The sequence below is a fragment of the Sceloporus occidentalis genome, unplaced genomic scaffold, assembly GCF_023333645.1.
Source record: "Sceloporus occidentalis isolate IW3139 unplaced genomic scaffold, rSceOcc1.0.p SCAF_7, whole genome shotgun sequence".
NCBI classification, from domain to species: Eukaryota; Metazoa; Chordata; class Lepidosauria; order Squamata; family Phrynosomatidae; genus Sceloporus; species Sceloporus occidentalis.
In genome coordinates, this window is record NW_028316987.1 from 76,448,682 (window position 1) to 76,468,381 (window position 19,700).

The 19,700-nt window shown below is 38.3% G+C and overlaps 1 protein-coding gene across 2 annotated transcripts in view; it reads left to right on the forward strand.

Moving 5' to 3' along the window:
- Positions 1-19,700, forward strand: part of APBB1IP (amyloid beta precursor protein binding family B member 1 interacting protein) — a 67,119-nt gene that overhangs the window by 11,337 nt on the left and 36,082 nt on the right. For both annotated transcript variants that reach the window (XM_089533399.1, XM_089533398.1), the window contains exon 2: positions 19,133-19,204. In XM_089533399.1, the coding sequence (XP_089389525.1) occupies positions 19,133-19,204 (72 nt within the window). The remainder of the gene's footprint in view (positions 1-19,132; positions 19,205-19,700) is intronic.

The following is a 19,700-nucleotide window of genomic DNA, read 5'->3' on the forward strand; positions in this document are numbered from 1 at the left end:
CTCTTTTGGAACTTGTAACTAATGTCTTTCCCTTCCACCTTTCCCTTCTCTCCTTCTGCCTCCTGCTTTCAAGTTAATTTAGTTTCAAGATTTTGTTAATACAGATTTTGTAACTAAACCTTGCTTAAGAACCTAAATAGAAAATGTATGGGAGGAGGAAGGTAGAAGGATCACTAAAGTCCAAAACGCACTGCACAATAATCCAGTTTGAGTCCACTTTAACTGCCCTTGCTCAATGCTAGGGAATCCTGGGAACTGTTGTTTTGTGAGACATGGGGTATGTTTCAGATTATGTTTTTTCACTTTTATGTTTTAATCTTAATTTTATATTGTTTTAACTAGGGTATTTTTAATTGTTTTTTGAATTGTTTTAAAGAGATTTTATCTTGTGAGCCATCTTGGGTCCCTTTTTGGGAGAAAAGTGGCATAAAAATGAAATAAATAAATAAACAAGCAAACAAGTCACCTATTGATTTATAGCCACTTCATGAATTTCATGGGGTTTTCCTAGGCAAGGAATATTCAAATATGGTGGTTTTGCCAGTTTCTTCCTCTGAAATATAGCCTACAACAGCTGGTGTTTGTTGGTGGTCTCTCAACAGACCAAGCCTGACCCTGCTTGGCTTCCAAGTTCAGATGGGATCTGGTGCCTTTAGAGTTTGAAAAAGATTTTGAACATTCACTTCTCTACCCGTGGTTTTGCCAGTTCTGCAGAGCTTCCTGCCACAGAAATTTGCAAAAGACTGTGTGAGTTGTAGCAGCCCTCTTGCAAAATAGAAAAACCGCAGCGTTGACTTCAATACCTAGCGAATTGGGAAAAGCTGTATAAAAAGAATAATCTAATTCTCATGTTATAAAGAAAAACAAAAATGGACAGCCCCTTTGCCTAAAGGTATAAAAGAGGTTCCCTTTATTACACAGCACAATATTTATTGAATTCAAAAGAGCAGTTATTTGAGTGATCTAGTGCCCCTGCATGCCACCCCACATACCCCTCCAGCAAGCCAATGTGTGACTTTTCACATGTTTGTACAGTATTTTGCAAAGTGTCCTGTGATTATGAGCCCTTTTGAAGAGCATGTTAGGAATGAATCATGTTTTCCTTTTCTTTTGGAAAAGTACACGATGAAGGTACAGAAAAATACTCAGTGAAACAGACGCACACATGCACACGAAATGGTATCCTAAAGAGAAAAAAATTGAAATTCATATTAGAGCAATATCTTTATTAGGTCAACTCAGATGTTTCAAAACAGACAAAATGAAATAAGCCTCTGCTAACTTTCATTTTCTACAGCATTTTATCATTTTGCCTGATGAAGAGCTGTGGAGAATGTGGAAGTTTGTACCTGTACAGCTTTATACAAATTGGCCTAGTAAAGAAATTGCCCAATAGCGATTTCAGAATTACTTGAAGGGTATAGGGGCTTGAGTGTTGGACTAGAACTTTGGGAGACCTGGGCTCAAATTCTCTTTCGGCATTGAAATGCACAAATCATGCTGTCTCAGCCTCGGAGGAAGGCAATGGCAAACCTCCTTTGCACAAATCTTGTCAAGAAAACCCCATGATAGGATTGCCTTGGGTTTGCTAAAAGTCCAAAATGACTTACTGTGGAACACAACAAAGAAGAGGTATGTCTACTTTAAAAAACAAAACAAAACAAAACCTTTCTGATCCAGTGTGACATTGAATATAGGAAACTGCTTACGTAACCCTCTCTTGCTTCAGTTAAGTAAGGCGAGAGAAGGTACAAGTAAGTGAAGAAGGTAGAGTGATGGGATAGAAAAAGATAGAGAAGAAGGGAATTAGGAGAGAAATGGGATAAGAAGAAAGATCAAGTAGAAATTAAGAGAGATAAAGATAGAAAATGGAAGGGAGAGTAAAGGGAGAGTCAAGAAAGGGATGGACAAAGAGAGGTAAAGGGATAGGAAAATTACAAAATTGAATAGATAATCAGTGGAATTAAACAATAGAAATGCTTATTTTTATAGAGTTGGTTGTGTATGAGATGTTTATATCAGCTATGTATGTGTTTGTTATTTTGTAGTCAGTATATTTTTTGTTGGTAGGATACTTATATTGTTTTACACACACACACACACACACACACACACACACACACAATGTTTAATAAATATACTATTTTAAAAAGAGGAAGAACTATAGGAAGCTGCTGTAGACCAGATCAGGTTGTTTATCTGCCTGGCCAGCATTATTTACCCTTATAGGTAGCAGGTCTCAAGAGTCTTAGACTGAGGTCTCTCATTTCATCTACAGTTTGATCCTTTCCTTTAAAAAAGAAAAAAAAAAAAGGATTGTCTCTTCAGGCCAACTTGTACATAAAGTGTGTGCTCTACCACAGATCTACAGGGAGGCTTCCTGAATGTATGGTCCACAAATCTAGTCCTTTTGTTGTTAATTGCTGTCAAGTTAGTTTTGACTTGTAGTGACCCTATGAATGAAAGACCTCAAGAGATGGTCTTACTAACAGCCCCGCTAAGGTCTTGCAAACCCAGGGCCATGGCTTTCTTAATTGACCACCTGTAATGTAATATTTTGCTCTTCCTACTGACTCCCACTTTACAAAGAATTATAATCTTTTGTAGGCCTGTCATCTCATAGTATGGCCAAAGTTTAATAGCCTCAGTTTGGTCATTTTGGTTCCTAAGGTGGCTTCAGGCAAGATTTGCTCAGGGGTCCAGTTATTGGTCACTTTGTCAGTCTTTACTATTCATAGAACTTTCCTTCAACATGACATTTGGAGTGTGTTGATTCTGACAACTTCCTTCTCTATCCAGCTTTCACAACCACAGATAGAAATCAGAAATATGGTGGTATGAATGATCCAGTACTTGATATTTAACTGTATAATTTTACGCTTCAGTTCCTTCATAGCTGCCCTTTCAAGTTCTAGTCTTCTGGTTTCTTGACTGTAGTCTTCATTTTGATTAATGGCTCCACCATGGTAAAGAAAGTCTTTTGACTATTTCAATGTCTTCATTGAAATCCTGCAGTGTAACATATATGACAGCAGTGTAACATATATGACAGGTGCTTGACCACTTTGTTGTTTTTATACTATGGGCATGAAGCAAAATAGCATGCATGTGTGTCTATGTGGAGAGGAGAAGGAAGTGTTGGAACTTAAAGTTTCTCAGGGTTGGGGAAAATATTTAAAATATAGAAGCTAAAACTGTTAGGAGTTAGCCTTTTTTTTTTTTAGCAGAGTAGCAGAAAAGTATGCCACAGTCAGATGATGCTTCTCTGGGAACTGAAACTGACTCAAAAACAAATAAGACAGGCATTTCAGGTTACAAACTTAGAAAAGTTTACTAATGGCTTTACATTTGCATATGCATGTGGAGAGCATCCATCCTAACTAACTAATGAAAAGGTTAAATAAAAAAAGGAACCTAAGTCTAAGTCACCCATTTTGTTGATGAGAGAGAGATCAGAAAAAGGAGAAGAATGGTGAAGAAAGTAAAACAGATGAGTTTGAGAAAGGGCGAGTCTTTATGTTAAAATGTTAGGTAGATCCCTGAGTTAAATGATCTATGGTAATTACTCAATATGTTGTTGCTGTGTGCCTTTAAGACGGCAAGCCTATCATTGGCTTTTCTTGGCAAGATTTGTTCAGAGTGGCTTTGCCTTTTCTTCCCACTGAGGCTGAGAGTGTGTACGTTGCCTAAGGTCACTAAGTGGGTTTCCATGGTTGAGCAGGGATTCAAATCCTGGTCTCCATAGTCCTAGTCCAGTGCTCAAACCACTACGCTGCATTGGTTCTCTTTGGTATACTTGATATACCAAGGTATTTATAACCATGCATTTCAAAGGAAAGGAAGAGCAAATGTGGGAACAGAAACAGAAGAATCTTACATGCAAGAAACACTTTCCTATCTGATCCCCAATAACTCTAACAGTGAGGGATGGGGAGAGAATGTTGGAATTTTCCAATAGGAAGCTTCTGAACAGTATGTTTCTGAATGATGCTGATGTATATTCACCATATACACTCAACTATAAGTTGACCTCATGTATAAGTCAAGGACAAGTTTGGGGGCCAAGATTATGGATTTTGTTATGAACCGTGGATAACTCAAAGGAGCATATAACAAAGAATCTAAAGAAAAACAGTGCCAAAGAATGTAGAAAATTCCAGCAGACATAACAGTTTGTGCTGACCCTAAAGGCTGGATGGATGAGAGAGTAGAAGAGGTCAGTGCTTCCAGGTCAGATTACACTCTTGCCTTTGCAGTGGCTCATTGGTTAAGATGCTGCCTCTGACGACTGCAAGATCAGCATGTTGGCAGTTTGGGACCCAGGCACCACATGATTGAGTGGGCTCCCGTCACTAGTCTCTGTTTCTGCTAACATTATAAAATCAGTCCCCCAAGGCACCTAATAATAAATCTGCAGGAACTCTTTAAAAAAATAGTTCACTTTTTGTTTGCTATTTTTCTGTAACAGTGTTGAGCAAGGTGTGCTCCCCCTCCAAATATTGTAGGATTGCAAATCCTAATTAACCCAAGTTTGCATAGACAGTGGTAAGGGCTACTCAGTGTTTGGAGCTTCAGTCCAAGGAAATACGCAGGCCCACATTTTCGGTCTCTGCTCTCTGGGCATAGTTTGCACCTTTTATAACTGCAGGAAGAGACAAGTTATTTATTGTTCTTGACACAAAAGTGTCATGATGAGGATCACAGCAAGTATTGATTTTAGTTCACTATATAGCTGTTCCAAAAGTATTGAGTCTCTGTTCCCAAACAAGGTTGGTAGTACCCTTAAAGCTCCTCTGTGGGATGGCTGCTATATTTCTTGGATATTTTCTGTGAGGGTATGTGTATTCCCAATCACCATGTACAGATGTGAAAGCTGGACAGGTAAGAAAGTGGATAGAAAGAAAATCAATTCATTTGAGATGTGGTGCTGGAGAAGAGTGCTCAGGATACCATGGGCAGTCAAAAAGGCAAACAAATGGGTCTTAGAATAGATCGAGCCTGAACATTCCCTGGAAGCCAAGATGACTAAATTGAAGCTGCCATACTTTGGCCACATCACGACTCACTACAAAAGACAATAATGCTAGGAAAGGTAGAAGGCAGTAGAAAGAGAGGAAGACCAGATGGCTAGTCTTAATCAAGGAGGCCACAGGCCTCAATCTGTGGTCTCTTCCCTTGTGCAGAAAAGAGGAATTTACTAGAAAAATGAAAGAAGACACAATAGTAAGTTTGCCTAATTTCAGGCAAAATAACTGTACTCAGGTTTTGAAGTCCTTGGAGAAAAGTTCTCACTGCCATCACAAACATGTTTGATGAAGATATGAGAAAAAGGTTTCCTAGTGGCCACTGTAAGTCTGTGGAACACCCTCATATCAGCACCTACGTTGGCCACCTCCTTTTTGCTCTCCTTCTACCAGCCTGCAAATAATAATTTTTTATGTAGACAGGATTCTGACCATTCTTATGGAAAGCTTTTAAATATGCTGAATTGTTAATCTATTCTTTTCTGCTACATTTTAAACACTTTTAAACTCACTTTTTAATATGGAACGTTTATTTAATTGTTTTAAACCCTACAGTTTCCATAATCTAAACATACAGTACAATTCCTGTTCTTCCAGTGACAACCAGTGCACATCTCAGAGGTTCTTTTGCTTAGCCAATTAAATCTTAATATTCATTATTTTTCTTTAGCTGTTTTATGGTTAAAGGTGATTTTTCAGAATTTTAACAATCTTACTTATTCAGGTAGCCTACTGAATGAATCACCATTGCTCATAACTGTTCCTGTCTATGAAATAACATAACGTAATGTGAACAACTAGGCATCTAGATGTTTTTTTCCAGTCCGGGTTGATTCTAAACAGATAGCTCTTAGCAATGAAGAGATGTGAACTATGTAGTCTTTCTCCCTTTAACAATTTTTTTTCCAGAAGGAAAGAAGTAGGAACAAGCAATGGGAATACATGGGAATGTTATAAATAAAGAATGACATTATCTGTGAACACCCTGCCCCATAATATTCTGTAAATGAAGCAGAGTAATGGCATATTAAAAGACTTGGCTGGAAGCAACCTTTCATTACATTGCAAAAATGGGTATGTCTGCACAGGCGAAATGAATCGGGTTTCCGCCTGCTTTTGCCACGACCTCTCTTCATGACCCAGGGTCAAGGCCCTAATTCAACTATGAACTGTCTTGATGACATGAGGCCAGTTCCCTGCCTCAGACTGAATTAAAAATACTTACCTTTCGCTGAGGATTTTCCTGAAACATCCAGAGCATTCCAGAGCAACATCAGGTAGCTGTTATACATAGGCTGACCATATTTCCTTCAGACAAAAACGGGACATTGGGATAGCAAAAACGGGATCGGGTTATGTAATATTCCGTATTCACGAAAAAGTAAGAAGATAGCAAACGTTTTATTACATAAACATATTGAGCTAACAGTTATTCTTCAGTGACCGAACTTATTCAAAAATGTAGGTAGACTTAGAGGGGGACTGTATTTCACCACCATCATGCCATACTCTGATGAAGTAATCTTATGCAGCAAATTTCACTCTTTCAACACCTTTTCATAAAACTTCTCACCCTCCATGGCAATTTTTTTTGCCGCTACTGGTATGGGTCACTGCCGCTGAGGTCAAAACAAGGTGTCCAGCCATGTGATTGATGCGGAGCGCCTCATTTCTGATCTCAGAGGGAGCAACTCACACCAGCAGTGGTGATACTTGGAGACACAGAGCAACATGTGTGTAAACAGCCACCCGGTGTCACTCTGGAATGTAAAGGTAACAGGGGAATTCAGGGCATCTCCGGGGCCAGAATACTCCAGAAGCAGCCTGGAGTATTCTGGCCAGGGTAGACCTGCCTATTATTCCAAAATGGTTTCTCACTAAACCTGTATCCACACTGCAGAATAATCCAGTTTGACACTAACTGCTGTGCCTCAATGCTATGGAATTCTGGGATTTGTGGTTTGTTGTGGCACCACAGCTCTCTGACAGAGAAGGCTAAATGTCTGACAAAACTACAGTTCCCGGAATTCCATAGCACTGAGCTATGGCAGTTAAAGTGCTGTCAAACAGGATTATTTTTACAGTGCAGATGCAACCTAACAGTAGAAAAGTTTCTGAATTGTTTGACAGTCTACTAGAAAATGAATGATATATCAGTAGAATATACCGGTAACAGACTAAAATGTTTTGCATTTTGGTGCCTAATTGTGTTGGTCCGAAAAGGTTCCCTTAACGCCATCATTTTCACATATATGTCATGTTTCCATACTTCCCAAGTACCCCGCAACTCAAGAATAGCAATACAAAAACAAAGCTACACGTCAAGCATCATTATAACAAACAATGTAGTACTGGCTCATTTCAGAACATAGCAGAGCAATCTAAATAAACAATTCATTTCTGTTATATTAACATCCATAAAATTTAAATGCATTACAAAATATACAGTTATCAACTGATAAGAGTTTATAGATTGTTGAAATGTGAGAGTCAGATGTGACAGAACCTTTCAGTGAAGCCTGATATGAACAAATAACAGAATCTACAGTTAGTTCATCAAAAGTGCAGAGTGTAGAACACAGAAGTGAGATGAATAATAAAACAAGCAAATAAATATAGCATAAATTGTATTTGGGATTGATGATATAAAATATGCTATACATCTATTTCTTCTTTAGCTCCATTTCCAACTCAGAGGCACAAAACTCATCTGACAGCACTTGAAAGCAGATCCTCTTTGTCCTAGAACAAGCAAGAATGATTATGGACTATAATTACACACTATAGATCTTCTTAAAGAAAAGCAAGAGTGCACACAGATAGTTTTTCCTTGGTCTATAATCTCCTTTCTAATGGAATGACATGTATTGAAGGGGCTATGCATTTGGGCTTATTTAAATATGTTTTTACCTGCCCAAACTGTCTATGGGTGTACTCTGACAAGGAACAATGTGTCATATAAACTGCTATACACTGAGTTATACCATGGCTCCATCTATACATCTTCTATAAATATACATATTTGTGCCCACTGTAGAGCTCCAGGATTTTAGGCAGAGGTTTTCCCCATCACCTGTTTACATGATCCTTTTTAATTTGAGATTTCAGTGTTTTAACCTGGGGCATTCTGCATGCAAAACATGTCTTTGACCCTGGTTTCCTTTACTGTGGCAGCTTTAAAATGTGGTAATCTTTGCAAGGTGTCCTCCGTGTTCTCTTTGTTTGTATGGTACAACCAGCCCTCCATATCCACGGATTCTTTATCCATGGATTCAAGCATCCACAGCTTGAAAACATTTTTTTAAAAATATAAATTCCAAAAAGTAAATCTTGTTTTTGCCATTTTATATAAGTAAGAAGATCTTACTATGCCATTGTATTTAGTGGGACTTGAGAATCCATGGATTTTGGTATCCACAGGAACCAAACCCCAGCAGATACCAAGGACCCATGATAATTTTTTAAATCATTTTTTATTTCTTTAATTTTTAGGCCGCCTTTCTCCCAGAAATGGACCCAAGGCGGCTCACAAATAAAAAAACATTTTAAAGACTTTACAATAAAAACAAATTAAAAACATCAAATACAAATAGAAGCCCGTATAACAAAGTCCATATAAAAGTCATCCTGTGATAATCTCCTCTCTAGCCAAATAATAATAATAATAAAAGCTTTATTTTTAGCCCGCCTTTCCTGGGATCAAGGCGGGTCACAACAGCCAAAACACAATACAATCAATATACAAAAAATTAAAATACAAAAAAAATACAAAATCTCACAATATCTTACAACAGTTAAAATCCAGTTAAAATTTTTTTTCCAACTAGCACAAAATGCATGTCAGAGGAGGGAAGCTGGCAAAGCAATTGTGTTAAATAGACCCAATGTTGCTTATATTGTGTGAGTGGAACTGCTGTTTAGCATATAACATTTAAGCCAGATATAATAGATACTGCTTTTATAAGAGGGTCCGTCCCAACACTGCTTGCTGTTTCTCTCTCTCCTCACCCCACAAAACCTGCATTTCAAGATAGATGCATTATCAGGTCACAGTAGAGGATTTGCAAGGTTTAGGAAGGAGACACCCTGCTGGAAAACTGATGAGAACAGTTAACTAACCCTTGATCCAGAAAACTTCATGAGGGGTGTGGGAGGGATCCTGTTTTGCTGTTTAGCAATTGGAGGAAAAGCCTTAACCTTTTAATGGTTAAACCACCCTTATGTGAACTTTTGCATTAGAGAGATGATAAACATCTTGAAATAAGCAGGTTGTGTGCTTAGTTCACAAGCTGTGAGCAAACTGGAAATTTCTTTGAATATCTAGTTTTGTATCCTGAGGAGGTAATTGTTTATTATCCATCAACCTGGATTTAACAAGAGAGGTAAGAAGTAAATCAAATTTGGAGTAGGTTTTAATTGTGGAAGATGTTGTAGGATTAGTAGTGGCTGTTTAAATAGCTATAAAAATTAAGAGGAAACAATACATAGACCCTGTGCTTATTTTCACACAATTTAGGTGGCAAAGGAACGATACAATGTTCTACAAACTCCAGACAAGCTGAAAATCTCCAAATTCCATAGCATTGAACAACAGCAGTTAAACTAGTGTCAAACTGGATTGCTTCTGCAGTGAGGATGCAGACTATTGAGGGCAGGAGTGAGGACAGTGGATACTTAATCCTATTCCAGTTTATATGGTTTCTGATTGCTTTAAAAAATGAATAGCATCTTCCATACAGCTGTTTCCTATGGGTACATTTCTTTTAATTTTCTTATGAATGCAAAAGAGCAGTTCCAAAAACATTTTAATTTTTCCTAATTTGGTTTAAATGCTCTTGAAAATGTGCTTAATGATCCTTTAACATGCTGTTGGTAGCTGATGAGAAACTGCTTTCCCATTTTGTTGGTTTGGCTCAGGAAGGGATTCTGGAGGGAGTTGCCATTTATCTTGCCTGTTGTATGAAGTTACACACAGGCAGCCATGGTAGGATCAACTGGAGCAGAATCCCATTCTTTGCCAGCTCAAGATTCATTGCACTATTTAGTGCAGATATGCTGCTGCAACCCAACATAGAAAGTCTGTCTTTATTCATCCTTCCTTCACCACATTTCCAGTGCTGATGCTACTAGAAAAAAATGCAGCTAGACAGAGCATAAGGCAGAAAAGAGTGGGCAGAGTGGGTTTAAAAATATTTGTTAAAAGGAGCTTTGTTAATTGAGGTATGCCTGTAGTCCTTCTTCACCTCTTCAGTTCAGCAGCAGAAATGTGCGTGCCTGCCTGCAGAAATAAAACAGTTTGATACTGCTTTAACTTCCATGGCACAGTGCTATGGAATTCTGGGATTTGTAGTTTGGTGGGGGCACCAGAGCATTCTGACAGGGAAAGCTAATTATATCAGAAAAGTAAAAATCCCAGAATTCCATAGCATTGAGTCAGGGCAGTTAAAGTGGTATGAAACTGCTTTATTTTTGCAGTGTGACAGCAGCCAATGTTTGTGGCAACATGGGAATGGCAGGAGTTTTTGTTCAACATAGGTCCAAAACACATTGCAGAAATAGTCTAGTTTGAGACTGCTTTAACTCTCCTGGCTCAGTTCTTATTGTGGCACCAGCATTCTGACAGAGAAGACTAAATATCTGAGAGAACTACATTTTCCAAAGTTCTCTAGCATTGAGCCAGGGCAGTTAAAGTAGTCTCAAACTGGATTACTTCTGCAGTGTGTTGTGGACCATAGTTTGACAAATATTGCACTCTTTTTGTTTTTCAGACTTTCCGTGGACTCTTAGTTTAAAGTAATTTTAGCTTTTCCTGTTAAGAATTGCGCAAAGGTTTCAACCTGTCGTCATTAACAGTAAGGAACTTGAGCCCTTGAGATATAGTTTATTGATACTACATCCTCTTTTTAAACATTTCTGTACTGCCTGTCACACTAATGAAATAATGCATGTAGATTTTGCTTCCTGTATTTTGACATTTTGTTATGTGTTTTGATTTTAGCTGTGGCTTGTGAAACTGTAGTTTCTAGTACAGCACATTAATCATTAGACTGCATCTGCACTGCAAAAATAATGCAGTTTGACACAGCTTTAACTGCCATGGCTCAGTGCTATGGAATCCTGTAATTTGTAGTTTGCTATGGAATTAGAGCTTCATGACAGAGAAGGCTAAATATCTCTACAAAACTACAAATCCCAGAATTCCATAGGATGGAACCATAGCAGTTAATATGGTGTCAAACTGCATTATTTTTGCAGTGCAGATGCAGCCATTACTCATATTTTGAATTATTTTTCCAGTTCCATCAGTAGCCCTTCTTGGTAGTAATCTTGTTCAGAAGGAAGGAAAAGCCTCCTTCACATAAGCTTAGTGTTTAGAAATCTCCGCTCCTTTTCTTTGCTGCTATTTCCAATTACTTGAGATGAGCATGGAGCTGGCCTGGAAATACTACTGATCTGTCTCTACATTTTATTGGTACTGTGGGGGAATAAACAATTTCTTAATTGTGGGGAATTTCCAGACTTCTAAATGTTTTGAACTGCAACTCCACAAATTCCATACCATTTGCCATGCAAATGAGAGTTGTAGGTGCACAAACCTACAACTGAGGGTTGTAGGTCTGTGCACCTACAACCCCTAATAGAAGTATATCTCCTAATAGAAGTATATCTTCCCAATAATCTTTTTAATTTTTGTATTATTATTATTATTATTATTATTATTATTAATGTATTTATACTCCATTTCCCCCCCTCCAAAATTGGGATTCAAAGCGGCTTACAGTCTAAAAACATAGTGCAATTAAAAACTTACAAAAGTGACAATTAAAATGGAATTAAACTGTTATAATATTAAATTATAATATTAAAACAGATCATTTTAAAAAATCAAATACAATTTAAAATATAAAAGCACTTAAAACCATATACTTTAAAATAATGTGACACCCCCATGGTGTTCTTTAAAAGCTTTCTGTACTGTCCCACTTCTCAGCTGCTTTCAAAATAACCCAGTTTTTCTCCTCCTCCCACTTTCTCTCTTTGTCCTCAGCTTACTTCAGTTGCAACTGAGATCAGAGTGCAAAAGCAGTTGACATTAAATTAGCTCAGGAGTGGGGGAGAAAAGAGGAGGAGGTAGACTTTTGTTTCCAGTAGGCTCAGGCAAAAGCAAACTGCTATAGCCTCCCTTAACTTTTCAGTCTGTCCTCCTTAATAACTTTTGCCATCTTGACCATTCTTTGATGTTGCTTGGACACACATGTCCTACTGTGTATACTCATGTAAAAGTCTAGAAATTTTAGTCAGAAATTTGACTCAAAAAATGTGTGTTGACTTATCCACTGGTCAACTCTTATCAAAAAAGGAACTGTCCCCGGGTGAAAGGAAAAAGTATAATCTGTCCTGGAAGCACTAACCACCCTCTACTCTCTCATCCACCCAGCCTTTAGTGTGATCACAAATAATTATGATTGCTGAGGTTTTGTAAGTACTTTGACATTGTTTTCCTTTGTTTCATCCTTTACATCCTTTGTTACATGGCCCTAATTTTTCCCCTCAACTTATCCACAGGTCATATCAAAATATATGAATTTGGTCCCAAAACCTGCCCTTGACTTATACATGAGGTTGATTAGTAGAGTATATACGGTAATTTTCATCTGTGAAATGTTGATGGGCATGATGAACCTGTCCTGAAGAAGTAAGGGCCCAAACAGATGGACTGAAAAAAGCCGTCTTCCTCACGGCTTGGAGGCATGGTGATTAGATGACACGTGGCCCCAAGACGTGCCGGAAACCTGGCCCCAAAATTTTCCACTCCAATTTGGGCCCATGGCAGAGGGCGCCTTTGGGACTGCAGCGTGTGATTGCCATGGTCCTGAGGTGTCTGGGGCAGAGGTGGCTTCAAGCCGCCCCTTTGTGTCAGTCTGTTTCCCCCCTGACATGTGGCACACTCTAACCCAATAGCCACAACACCCTTAACATCATGTACTTAAAGAGTACTTACAGTACTTACAGAGATACCACCATAGATCATAGGAAGCTGCCTTATACTGATGCCGATCATAGGCCCATCCACCATTATACTGTCAAATACCTGTCTACCAGGTAGGGTTCTTTCCAAGCCCTCCCTGGAGCTCTCTGATACTACCTGGTGCTCTTACATTTGTGTACTAATCAGACCCATCTCTGCTTACTTTCCCAAATAGACAAGACCGGGTATGTTCAGGATAGTAACTGCGCCCATCTGGAATACAAGCTGAGTATGCGAGTCAGTCAGTAAATGTATAATAGACCAATGGGACTCTGCTGATTGTGTAGCTCGGTGTTGTGAAACAGATTTTCATTATCACTAACGGAGCCAATGTAATATCAGGCCAGGATACTAAGGACTCATTCAGGCAGTGCTCATACTGTGTAGTAAGAGCACTACTTTCATTCTTCTTCTGATCTCCCACAGTCTAAATACTCAGTACTAAGTGCTCAATACTAGATACTGAATGCATACTGGTTCTTGATGGCTACTCCAAGATGAGTTGCATGGCTTATCTCACCACTCTCACAGAATGGGTGCTGAGCGAAAAGTACCTTCTGTTCCTACACTACTTTCCATGTGGTGCAATGCCAAATTGCTGTTGATCTGCCATCTTGTTTTCCACCAAGCTGACGACTGTGTTTCCATCTTACTACTGAACAGTACAAGAGAACTGTATTGTGATTTCATCCTACTATTTTACAGTTCAGCATTGCAGATTTGTCTGAATCTTTCTGTGGAATAGGGGACTCCATAATTTTAGTCTTGTAAAACAATATCAAGTTCAATTTCAAAATCTTTTTACACATCATTAATAAACAACATCATGGAAAGCAGGCAAATTGCCACTTTAACAAATTCCCCTATTACAAATATATGTCTGAGTTCATGTTGCAATCTAGCGCAAATAATAATCCTTGAATACCTATAAATCCATCCTGCCTGAAGGGCAAATTTTTATTTGATTTCACACTAATCAGTTTTGGATGTCAGAAATTACAGTTGCTGATAGCCCATCTGTTTGGTGATAAAATTTGGAATTTCTGTTTATTTGACAATAGTGCAGTGAATGCTAAAACAAAGAAAAAACTGGTTTCTCTTATATCTTTCTTTTACTACTCATTAAATTATAAGTTAGCATTCTAGACGTAAACATCTGCGTTCCAGGCATAGAGCCTAAGCCTAAAAATAACAAAGTGTTATAAGAAAGATGACTTTTCCCCCTACCTGTTTTCTGATGTACAGAACAGCATTTTCAGTACTTCGAGTAATCATGTTGATTAAGAATGGTGTCTGGATTAACAGGCAAAATATGGTATAGTGTGATTATAAAAGAGAACTTCTGTTTCCTACAGTGTCAACATTTTAAAACATGATGACAGGGAAATGTCTAATTTTAAAAAAATGTAAGCTGCTCTGATAGCGTTTTGGCTGAAGAGCAGCATATAAATACTATCAATAATAATAATAATAATAATAATAATAATAATAATAATGTGATAGTAGGCTGAGTGGCATGTTCTTAATTCGGAAAGAATTTTAAAATGTATACTGTATGTTCAGCATAAGAAGCCGTCTGATTGTGCCTGCTATACGTGATATATAATGACACATGCCTGTCTGTTTTTCTCAAGTGAAACAAAGGAAAGGTTTTGGGCTATGAGATGAGGATTGGTCAGTTTCCTGTAGTGTGAGTAAGTGATATTTTATTGGGAAAATTCAACTAAAATAAACAAACCAATGAAATGCTTAGGTGTATTAGGCAAGCGTTCATGTTGCAGGTTTACAGTGTGGCAAAATGTAATACAATTAAATTGTGTTGATACTGCATTAACACAATAGATCTTTTCATTGGGTAGTGCCAGTACAAGTAGCTTGCTTATCCTCTTATGCGAATCCAGGATCCGAACTCATCCATGGTGCTGATAAGCAGAAGGTACTGGCTTGGGATCATTTTCTGGATCACACCATTTCCACCATTTACTGTGTAAGGTATTTTCTGGGAGGGTGGGAAGGAGTTGGCAAAAGCATCTCAGCTGTTTCCCAATCAGTGTTCTTTTAGGCAAGGTGCTGTGCATTATTTTGGGTAATTTTGGAGTTTCAGTGTGATTCTGGCAGCTAGCTTCACCCCTGCTGGCAAGGGGAGGATGCCGTCTCATTTGCAGTCTGCATTTGTTTTTGTTGCTCAAGTGAAATTGTTCTCTTAGAATAGAGTTGCCCAACTGATAACCTCATCTTAATCTCATAAATATGAACCAGTTTAAATGGCATTTTACTAAGCTATATGCCTAGGGGGCCTTCTTGCTCATTTCTTTCCCCAGCAATTACCATATCTACTCAGATCACTGGTCTGTTCAGTTTGTCAGTAACATACTGCCTTGCTACCATTCATTTACGGTATGACAAACCTTGTGGAGTATGCTAGAGTATTACAGCCATTTCTCAGTTGTATAGGCATTAGCCATAAACTCATGACTGCTATTTCTTTCCAGAAGTGAATGGACAATTTTGCTCTCTATTAATCCATATTAATTCCCTATCATCGGAAGAGTGTTAAAAACTCTGAGCTAGGAAGAAAAACAGTTGGCAATTCACTGTGGTAGAATGTGGAATAAATAGCTATTTTCATCATCTAGGAGATATTTCTTACTACATGGAGTTATTCTGAGAGCCCAGTTCTAATTGTGTTTGTTTGGAACCTCAATTGAATTCAAAGACACACACTTCCAAGATGTGTCTAGGGGGGGGCGGGGTCTTCATAGTTTTATATCTTTTTTCAGCTAATGTGGCCACACTTTTAAAATGCATGAATGATTAATGATTAACATTAACGAGTTATAAATATTATCTGGTGTCAGTTTGACACACACATTGGCAGCATACAAACCTGCATGTATTGGAAAAACCAAGATCTCTCTCAAAAATAAAGGTTTCTCAATGCTGCTGCTACTGCTGCTGTTATTATTGTTATGTCCCTTCAAGTAGATCCTGACATGGCAAACCAAAGGCAAACCTATCACAGGATTTTCTCAACAAGATTTGTTCACAGGTTATTTGCCATTGAACCTGAGAGAGTATGAGTTACCCAGGATCACCAACTGAGTTTCCATGGCAGAGTAGGGATTTGAACCATGTTCTCCTGGAGTATTAGTTCAATTACTCAAGCCACTACACTATGCTGACCCTTAGAGTAAGTGTGTGTATGTGGTATGTCTCTCTGTGTTAGTATGCATGCACATACGCCGCCTTGAGACCCTATATTTGGAGAAAGGTGAGGTATAAGATAACAACAACAACATACACGCACAGACTGATAACTCAGTAGGAATTGAGCTAAGCAGTAATAGTGATACTCTTAGGATTGATCTTATGACATTGAATAGTGATCAATTTTTGGACAGGAGACTACATTTTTCCAAATAGGAAAAAAAAATCAGGAGGGAGGTTAACTATTTTTCTGTTATCCTATTTCCATCTTTCCCTGGACTGATTCATTTCCTCAAGTAACAAGTGCCAGAATTATGATTTGTGTATTCCTCCACTTCATAATCATGTGGTTGGTATACACTTTATACTGTTTTACTTACTATCCTGAACCTTTGCCTGGTAGGTGCTAGTTCTGCTCCTCTGTTACCATTTCTGGTAAGATCATCAAACAGCATAATTGCATTTGTCATTATTTCTTAATTTATATGTCTTGACTCATATATAGCTTCAGGACAAAAATGGAGCCTTTTGCACTTCAGATCATCGCATCCTGGCTTTATTGTGCTTGTAACAACCCCGATGTACAGCTGCTAATGCTGCTACATTAGAGATTCCTGCATTTCTCATCCATTTCATAGGAGGTGTAGAAACACAGTAGACGAACCAATGCAAAACACTGCATTTAGAGCAAGCAGTCCACTTGGTCAGGGACAGCTGTCTCACTTGTGTCAGCTTACAGTGACACCAAATGTCATGGATAATAGATGCTGACTGATTCAAAACACCATACATCACTGGAAGGAAGATTATATAATATAAATAGCAAACTTGCTAGTATGCCTCCAGTATGTTTCACAGTTTTCACTATACTACCACTAATAATTTTTACAATTGGGTTTGTCATTGCTGAATTTTAGCTATGGCTTGATTTTAGTTTAACTGAAGGTGGTAAACATGCAGGAGTAGCTGTGTTGGCCATTTAATAAATACCGTACAAACAAAATCCGTATGTGATACCTTTATTGGTGTAGTTATTCTGAGAAAGTGTAGCTATGTGGGAGGTAAGACCATTGCTTCCAGTAAGAATTCCCCTCTTCTCTGTGAAACTTTTCTTGAGTCCCCAAATTTCTAGCAATGCAGTAACTTAAAACTTCAGTTGTTCATTTAGAAAGACACCTAAGAAAAGGGGCAGAAAGAGTCAACAAAGAAATGCAAACAAATGTACAAAGAATTCTAGGTGTGAATAATTTTCACAGACTCTCCAATCTAGAAATTTGGGGATTGAAAGAAATTTTCATGGGAGCAGAATTCTTATTTGGAGGGGAAATGGCCTTGTTTTGCCCTCCACTCCAACTACACCCCTGATGTTAACTGTGGCCAGAAATACTAGAACAGAGGTGAGTAACTGCACAGGGCTGGGGCCTTTTCCATCCCTGTGCCCATTCCACAGACTTGCACCAGCAGGTTTTAGTGCACCTGTAGTGATGTAATGGCACTTCCGGCTCCCATTTTGGCTGATTTTCAGTCAATTTCTCGCTTTTTTGGGGGGGGGAGAGGTTTGGTTTTTTTTGCAGGGTTAGGAGAAGAACAACATTGCTTTTTATGCAGGTTTCGCCTGTTAGGGGGACAAAAAAAATTGGCCAACTTTCCCCCCCAAGTTTTAAAATACTGCTGCTGGTGGGGCTGAGGGCTGGAGAGGTCTTCGGGGTGGGTCCCAATGGCCATACTTAGGGGTTCCAAGATTTGCATGTGGAATGTATGATCTGATAAGCTGTCTTGTTAAAGTTGACCAGACTTGGCTCTAGCCAGTTGCCTGGATGGAAGGTTGCCTGACAATAGCACATGTGTCAGCATAGTGTACTAAATAAATAAATGATGGATTTTTTGTGCCCAGGTTAAGCACTCATGGTCAGTAGGTCACTGGTGATATCTTTTGAAGTATCTGAATCTTTTCACCTTCTATCCTATGACTTCCATTTCTGTTCAAGTAAATCCTAATAGAGACTAAATGCTCTAAGGCAGTGGTTCCAAACCTTTAGTCCTCTATTTCTTTTGAACCTCAGATCCCAAAAGTCCCAGCCAGTGTGGCCAACAGCTAGGAATTATGGGAACTGAAGTTCAACCCACTTGGAAGACCAAAAATTGGGAACCACTGCCAATGGTTAATACTTGGTTACACAATGAACACCGGGTGCTATAGGCTATATTTCAGTGGAAGGAATTGGCAAACCACCTCTGAGTATTACTTGCCCAAGGAAACCCTATGAAATTAATGGGGTTGCCATAAAGTGATAGGGAAATTGAAGGCACACACAATCACACAAATCCTGATAAGGACACAGTAGTCCTTTTTTTCTGTTCTTTGCTGAGTAATGCCAGAATTGGTAGCTGTAATTAGAAAGCTTCAGTCCTTTGTAGAGATTTGTAGTATAGGTTCTTGGTATTTTGTTTTTCCACCTTGCAGGCATTCTCTAATTAATTAAACTTCTCCAGGGATCAGCTAAGTTGTAAAAGAGCAAATAAAGGTTTTGAATTTACTTTAAACCTTGCTTGACTAGAAGTCTGAATCAGAGTGTGAAAATATTTCTTCAGGGCTGAAAAAGACATCCTTGGTAATCAATGGGCCACTTTGGAGGAAGTTTCCCAAAGCTTTTTAAAAAATGAAATTGTTTATTACATTGGGTTGTCACTAGACTTAGTAATATTCAGGAGAGACTCACTGCACTCTTGAGCACTCAACGTACTTAACATTTAAGTTCCTTTAGTTTTAATGATAAGAGGGCAATACTTTTTTCTTGCAGAAATATTTCCTGTGTTCTTTGTAAACAGTAAAATGGAGTATTCTCACCCATGTCTGATTTTTGTTTTTTAGATGGAGGAAGCATGTGATGATATAGATCAGATGTTCAGCAACCTACTGGGGGAAATGGATTTGCTGACCCAGGTAAAGTATGTTTTCTTAACTTAAAGAAAAAAGAATCCTGTTTTCTGTCTCTTCTGGAGTTTCTAATTTCCACTTCATTTTAATAAACAGAAGAAATTAATTTCAGCAAACGACTATTGACACCTCATTTGATGTGTTCACATTATCTGTAAAATAATTTCACCTATAGTAACTCACTGCGGCACAAACAATATCAATTTTAAAAACCTTTGCACCTGAAGCAAAAAAAAATGTCTCTTTATGCTTAAGGAGAGAGCAATTCTATCATTTCTTGTATTACATTCAGCTTGTAAATGAAACTGTAATGTATGGGCACAATCCAGAACCTAGGGGCTTCCCTTTCTTTTGTATAAAGGCAAATATTTTCTATGTGGACTAGGTTAACCTGTTCTGTACAAAGGATATTCCTCTGTTTATAGAAGAAAATGGAAGCCCTTAAAAGAACAGTCCCTGTGTGCAAATCAGAGATATTGGACACTATGGCTGGCACACTTGT